Source organism: Diorhabda carinulata, chromosome 6 (genome assembly GCF_026250575.1).
Source record: "Diorhabda carinulata isolate Delta chromosome 6, icDioCari1.1, whole genome shotgun sequence".
Lineage (NCBI taxonomy): Eukaryota > Metazoa > Arthropoda > Insecta > Coleoptera > Chrysomelidae > Diorhabda > Diorhabda carinulata.
Genome location: NC_079465.1, coordinates 7,619,829 through 7,627,603, shown reverse-complemented (window position 1 = coordinate 7,627,603; position 7,775 = coordinate 7,619,829). Strand labels below are relative to the sequence as shown.

At 28.1% G+C, this 7,775-nt stretch overlaps 1 protein-coding gene across 1 annotated transcript; it reads left to right on the top strand.

Moving 5' to 3' along the window:
• Positions 1-126: 126 nt before the first annotated feature.
• LOC130895615 (transmembrane ascorbate-dependent reductase CYB561) lies at positions 127-6,526 on the top strand. The gene is made up of 4 exons (XM_057803019.1): positions 127-570; positions 3,654-3,871; positions 4,561-4,763; positions 6,070-6,526. The coding sequence occupies exons 1-4, from the start codon at positions 512-514 to the stop codon at positions 6,382-6,384; spliced, it is 795 nt and encodes a 264-aa protein (XP_057659002.1). The 5' UTR covers positions 127-511; the 3' UTR covers positions 6,385-6,526.
• Positions 6,527-7,775: the final 1,249 nt, after the last annotated feature.

The following is a 7,775-nucleotide window of genomic DNA, read 5'->3' as shown; positions in this document are numbered from 1 at the left end:
TTGAAATCCAAAATTTATACATTAATAATTTGTTTGGTATATATTTCCATTTTTTGAAAATTAAACCAATTCTATCGTACTGGCAACTGCGCTTTATATGATTAAGGAAAACTGATTTATAGAAATGCCATCATTATAATTGTCACCAACACTATAATACAGAATTCCACTATAAATGTACCAAACGTATTGCTAAATAAACTCAGAAATAATTTAAAATTTGGCCACAAGGAAAATGAATTGGATTCATAAAAATTATTTTTTAGCCAATAAAATTCGACATTTATCTAATAAATCAGTTTAATGGTACCAACTCTAAAGTTTAAAATTTGTTTTGATTGTGTATGGCTGCAGTATTAACTATTGTTGTGACAAGCAAATTTATTTTTCTAAAATAAATTTGAATTAGCATGTTACCATCAAATGAAAACATAGAAGTTTGTCTTTAGGAGTGGGAGGTTATTGATTTCACGACCTGTTGAACAGTGTGTAAAAACTGAAGAGATAACTGATGATTCAAAGGTATCGTAGAGCTGCAGAACTTGAGGAACAATCTGTTAGTTTGTTGGGGTGAGTTTCCTTTTCCATCTTTTTTTTATATTTATATTATAATTTTATAGTCCCTAAACAGTAGGTTGCCTTTTAAAATTCCTGAATTATAATTATAATTTTAAAATAGTAAATCTAAAAAGATGTCAAACTAAAAAGATAACATATTTGTGAGGAAAATAGATTCCTTTTTCATTTCGTATAATATAAATTCAAGATTGTGCATGACATTTTTATGTTAATTTCTTATATCTATGTGTTACAATTTAGATTTTACTGTTATTTATTATATTGAATTGAAAGGCTACTGCTGGTAGAAATTTTAGAAATTTTTTGTTTGTTTCGAACCCACAGTATTAATTGATTACATTTTTTGTTCTTCATTTCTACTTAAATTTATAATGTCATGGATTTAAAATAATTTGTTTAAAATATGGCTATTCTACATTAAAAAATGATTCACAAATTGGTACCAGAGGTACCCATAGGGTAATAATGATTGTTTTAATGATATTTTTAAAGTATATAGTTATTGAGTTTAATTTTATTTGTGTTTGAGCTTGAGTTAGGTGAAAATACAAGTATTTGATCAGCTTTTGTACATCAATATATTCAAAACAATTTATCTACATTTCGTTATCTTATTTCTGATAAACTAACAATTTGTACATTTTGTAGGAGAATAAATAACTTGTTCGTTAATGTATTTTTAGTAATTAGTTCTTATTAAATTTATTATAAAAAAATTATTAATAATGCAATATATTCAAATCTCACTATTCTATTATTTTAATTTTTTTTTGTTGATATTGAAATTTAAAAACATATCAGATTTGTAAGTTACGACATTCAAGAAATTATGTAACTTGTAAAGGACAGTTCAGTAACGGGATTCATGTTTGGATAAAAATCACTCATAGTTATGTTGTAACAGGTTTAAAATTTAATTTTGAATGAAAATAATAAATCGTGAAAATTATTTTTCTTCATTCTTATTACATTTCTTCGAACTCCAAACTTCATCTTTGTATTTGAGTAATTATAAAAATAATGTGTGTCTGTAAGGATAAGTTTCGTCATGTTTTGCTATTTTTTTTGTTATTAATAATCTGACAAACAATAGCTCTAATGATAATTCTGTATATATTATTCTTTTTCTTTGAGGTAACTCTTGTCATTATATTTGATTTTATAAAATATTTTGCAATTTAGTAAATACTTAAGACATTGGAGATCATTAACTTTTCATCTTTTAATTTGCCCAGTCCCATAAATCTTTATTTCTGAATCCTACTGTCTTTATAATTAAGAAAATAAATATTATCCAAGTATTCAACTTCCAGTGAATTTGGTTTTACTCTAGCCATTTTTATAATTTGTATGTAATTTGTAGGAAGGTAAATATCTCTTCCTTTTAGTGCCCTTTATATTAAACTGTGAGTAAAATTACACTCCATTTGTGTGTCCCCTCACTAAATATTTTTTTTTCAATTTGAACTTGATATTTTGATGTGCTATAAGATAGGGCATTATCTAGCACAATATTCCGGTTTATGTACATGCAATCATTTGAAAACAAAACAATCGGTTTGACCTGTTGGCTTAAATATGCCTCTAAATATTTAATAACGCATGTTGTAAATACTGAGGAAGACAAGTCAGTTTCAGTTTCATACTATATACTGCGAAATTATGTACTTGTAATTTGGTTTTCTAGAGAACTTGCTATCAATTGAGGACATGATTTCACCAATTGTACATCCATAACAAAACAATAATTTTGGTCTTGAGCAGCTTTTCCTTTATCAATCGCTTTTTCGTATACCTTTTCTTCTATCGGTTTCATTTCATAAGCACAACACAAATTACATTGATCTTATCAGGGCTTAAACTATGAAAATTTAATTTCATCATATTTCTTAGTATATGCTAAGAAGTAGCACTGCACGCAAGTTCACATTTAACACTGTATAATTCGTGGAATATGATTTATTGAAACTTAAAAATAAGTTGAGTCTGATGCGGCATATTGTAATATATAAATATAAACTAACTTATTTTAAGATATGATATATTGGAATTAAGTGCGTTTTCAAAAATTTGTGGATATGTCCTATTAGAAATAAGGTAACGATATCCATGTTCTTTATACCTACTTGCATTGACCGTGAATTGAATATTTGAAATGATTATAGATGATTGACATTAATAGAATGTATTTTCTGTAGTACTCGGTATTTTCTTACTAATACTGTCAATGTAAATTTCACCCAGTGTGCCATATTTGTTGAATTAGGTTGTTGACAAACATATAAATGCTTGTAGCCCAAAGGGTTTGTGTTTTTTAGGTTTTTCAGATTGTTATAGTTTTCTTTTAGATATTAAGTATAGAACTTATTTTTATATTTCTAAATCGCCTTGATGTTAGATCTCTTCTGTTTTGAATTTAATTTTTTTATAATTTAACGTCAAATTTTTGTCTTTCAAAAATTATAAAAAAAAATAATTTTGAAATAGAAGACGGTTAAGAAACATAAACATATATAAAAGGTCTAAGAAATAAGAAATTGAAGGAACTTATTTTTTACATTTAGAATGTTATTTTTGATAGAAAGTAGGCATAGTTAATCATTGTTGAATTTTTATAACTGAAAATAGCCTGTCAAAGGTTTCAATTGGTAAAATAAAGATTATCAAAGATGGAATTAAAAAATGTTCAAGGTATTTGAAAAAAAATATTAGTACTAGGTACTATTGAACTTCTGTTCAAAAGCAATATAATGAAAGTTTTTTGGGTATCAAATATTTCATATACCTTGAGTTTTTTGTTCTAAACAGCAATTTTTCACATAAAAGAAGTCACTTTGACTCTTTAAGTTTTATATGCTTTTATTTTCTTTCACTGGAAATTTGATGTAGATAATATACAAAACGATGCTAATAAAATTTACATTTTCCAGCCATACTTACTTGCATAAATTACACTAAAAAATTGAAGCAACTAAAATCAGATGTACTCCTTAACAGATTTTGATTTTATAATTAAATGAAGAACACATAAATTCAATACCTATGATTAAATTGCATTTTTTCTTTTTTCTTAGAACCCCTAATATGGAAGCAAGAACTGAACATCAAAAAGTTAAACATTACCAACTTTTATACACCCTAACTACTAGCATTGGTATTGGAACCATTATTTTGGTGCTTTTTTGGATACTGTATTATCAAAATGGATTTGCCTGGCAATCTTTACCCCGTGTACAATTCAATTGGCATCCTTTATTGATGATTATAGGGATGGTCTTTTTCTATAGTCAAGGTAAATACATTTTTCTTTTAAATATGTGATGTGAGTGATTTTTAACGTGAAAAAAGCTGAATTTCATCAAAAACTACTGAGAAGTATCTTTTTGCATTTGAAACTATAAATAGTATGTAATATTCATAATAGTTGAAAGTAATGATTATATGGACGTGCGAATTCTTATTTTTTGGCTTAACTATGTATTAAAACTTGTTGAATAAGAGTATTCTTATCAAATTGTTTAAATGACTGAATGAATACTTTTTTTTGTTAACTAATTCTGAGTGTGATCTTGAAGATTATATTCGATCTTTGTTGTTTCACTGAAAATGTTTCATGTCTCTCTTTACTAATTAGGTAAGTATTTTATAGACAGAGAGCTTTATATGTTATTAAGACAAGTGTTGGTTTATCTATTTATTCAATTTTTTTTTATTTTCTAAAATTCCTTTATTCTTATAATGCATCTCATCTACCATCAATACCCTCTTGGATCTTCGGATATTGTCAAAACATCCTAGAACACTGTAAAATATTCGATATGTAATCATCTGCCAAAAGCCAAGTTACATGAAAAAGAAGAACAACATAACTAAAATGCTATCAAAAAAAAAAACAATTTCAGGACTGAATTTAATATAATAATTTTTCTTAATTCTTTACACAAATTGAAATTTTTATCAACTTTTCTTTCAACTTTCCAGCAATGCTAATTTACAGGACAGGAAGAAACTATCAAAAAAACACTCTCAAATTGGTACACATGTCACTAAATCTTCTGGCATTCATTTTAGCTGTAATAGCATTGAAAGCTGTATTTGATTCGCACAATTTAACTGGTACTGCAAATATGTACACTCTACATTCATGGATTGGACTGACAACTGTTATAGTTTTCGCTTTACAAGTGAGTATAAAACTAATTTCAACTTTTCCATTTCACAATATAACTACAGAAATTGCTGGTATTTAAAAGTATCTAATTTTTAGAATTGTCAACCACTCGAAGCTTGAGTTTAACTGCATTAAAAATAAGGACAGAATATCTTTTTAACGCATTTTAATAGTTTGTTTACTTTTACATTATGCTGTATATGACTTTTACCTTTTCAGGTTCCGTTCCCTCTTGTATTCACTAACAATATTATTTTCTGTCTTTTGCCATCTTCTTAACTCTTTCAAAGATTTTTATGTTTTCTTTTGCAGCTATTTTTTGTCCTCTATATTTTTATTTCTCCTCAAGTTTTGTAATAGTTTCCAACTTCATTATTTTTCTTATTAACCTACTGCCTTCTTTCTTATAATATATCCAGGTCCATTTTTGTTTTGTTATATTTTTAATGACTTAGCTCTTACTCTTGTTTATTCCTTTCATGTGCTTCATTTCCATTGTGTTTATTTTTTGTATCTTCTTTTCTGTCAATTGTTTAATGCTTTTATATATACTGCTGTGATGCTATTTATTTCTATTTTATAATCCATCCCTATATTTTTTGTTCCAATATAGTTTTATTTATTTCATGCTTATTTTTACTTCGGTTTTATTAATATTGACTAATTTTTCTGAGGACCAGGCGTTCAATAGCTTTTGAACTTTTTTCTGAGAATAACAGGTTTCATATTCCAATATCCAATTATTATGATGCTTACATCATCTTTTCATATTCTCTAACCCCCTTACGTTATTTCTTTACCCATTAGTAATGGGTAAAGCTATTTATAAATTGTTTCAAAAACCACGGTATGTTAAAAAACAGATATAGGTACGACCAGATGGATGTCGCCGACAGCTCAGTGTTATTGCTACGTGTTTTTAAACTGGAGGTCCCAGGTTCGAATTTGGTCCAAGAAAATTTAGTTTTTTAATTTTTTTTATGTGTAGAGAACTAAATTGAAAATATTTAGTAGTGTTTTATATGACAAAATTATAAAAATCGATTTTCTGTAACAAAACAATATAATATAGCTAAATCAAGAAATCATTTGACAGCAGTCATTAATAGGTATTATTAAGGTCGAGCAAGGCAAATGTATAATGGATACATTAGTAGATAAAATAATTTTTCTCAATTGTTTTTTCTATTTCTTACTGTGTATATTGTATATATTACTATATATTTCAATAGTTTGAAGGTTTGTTCACTTTTTTCTGGGTTACACTTTAAAAATTTTTAAGTAACGAATCGATTCTAATATGTATGTATTGTTTTTAGTTTTTAGCGGGTTTTGTTACTTTCCTGTACCCAGGATTATCTCCATCTATACGAAAAGCCCTTCTACCTACTCACGTAGCCTTTGGATCTGGATGTTTTGCAGGAGCCATTATTGCATCTGCTAGTGGTTTTTTGGAAAAAGCCATTTTTCAGAAAATCTATGACCAAAACGTAACAGAAGGGATAGTTGTCAATATTCTTGGTCTCAGTATTGCATTTTTTGGTGTTTTAGTTTTACATTTGGTACACAATGTGGATTATAAAAGAGTTCCTCTTGCCGATGACCAAATTGTACTTGAAAGATCTGATAACTAAATTTGTGAACAGAGTACTATCAATTGATGTACATGTTCTACAAAAATTAATCGTCTCAAATATAAATATCATTCTGCTTAAATTAAATGATCGGTACTTATCATTGAAGTATCAAAAAATTAAATGTGCACAAAATAAAAAACATTTTCTCGATTTTTCTACATGTATGTTTTATAACTCAATAAGTGTGTGACTAACTAAGAAAAACACATTTTTTTGTCAATAATCGATTTTATTCATCAATGTAATCTCCTCCAAGAGCAATAAAATAATTTCAACGCTTCTCTAAGACTTCAATATCATACTTGTAGAAGAATTTGTATTTTGCATAAAAATAGGCTTCAGTTTCAGCAACTGCTTCCTCATTTGAGCTGAATTTCTAACCAGCGAGTATTTTTTTGAGATCAGCCAATAGCCAAAAGTCCCTGAGGACCAAATCTGTACTATACAGTAGTTGAGGAAGAAATTCAAAATATAATTTGTTCAATTTAATCATCGTTGCCATCAACTTGTCTTGGTTAAACAGTGGTTTTTTCTTCGACATATGAAGCCGTTTTTCCTTGATTTTTGCTTTCAAACGATCCAAAAACTCAATGAAGTATTCGCTCTTGATTGTCTATTCCTTTTGGAGATAGTTGGTGAATAATATTTCATCCCAAAATACTGAAGCCATAACCTTCAAAGCTGACTGTTGTGCTTTTGGACGCTTTGGACGTGGTTGACCAGCTGCAGTCCACTCAGATGATGAACATTTTGATTCTGGAATGAAGTGATAGATTTGTGTTTAATCTTTTGTCACAAATCTGATTTATTACGTATAAACATGGCCAAACTCTGCTCTGACTCATCAAGTTGTCTTTAATCGAATGTGAGTAAACGCGGCACCCATTTGTAAAAAACCGTTCTCATAGTCAAATGCTCATGTATAATTGTAAACACAATGTTTTCTGATATCTTCACCCCCTCAGCTATCTCACGCAATTTCAATTTACAATGAGATATAACCAATTTGTGGACTTTTTTTATTTTTTTCTGGAGTAACTACCTCAATTGGACGACCAGAACGTTCACCATCATCGGTGTCTGCACCATCACGTTTAAAATGCAGCAAACCAATAACAAATGGTTCTTTTCGATGGAGCAGAGTCCAGATAATACTGAAGCCATTGCTGAGCTTAAACAGTATTTTCTTCATTGAGAATCACACGAAATTGTTTTAATTTTTTTTTTAAATAACAAAAGTAACTTTACTTAAATGGCTGTAACTTTTTTCTGACTAATAGAAATGTCATCAAATTTTACACACAGTGGGTCAGTCACATGACTTATTGAGTGATGTAATATGTGAATAGTAAACAGGTTTTAAAATTTTTTTACACAATGTGAGTTCA

What these genes read in the sequence shown, in the direction of transcription:
- LOC130895615 (XM_057803019.1), top strand. Translation starts at nt 512, where the DNA reads ATGATTCAAAGGTATCGTAGAGCTGCAGAACTTGAGGAACAATCTGTT. An exon ending in GGTCTTTTTCTATAGTCAAG is followed by an intron (nt 3,872 to 4,560) that starts GTAAATACATTT and finishes TCAACTTTCCAG; the next exon opens with CAATGCTAATTTACAGGACA. An exon ending in TTATAGTTTTCGCTTTACAA is followed by an intron (nt 4,764 to 6,069) that starts GTGAGTATAAAA and finishes TATTGTTTTTAG; the next exon opens with TTTTTAGCGGGTTTTGTTAC.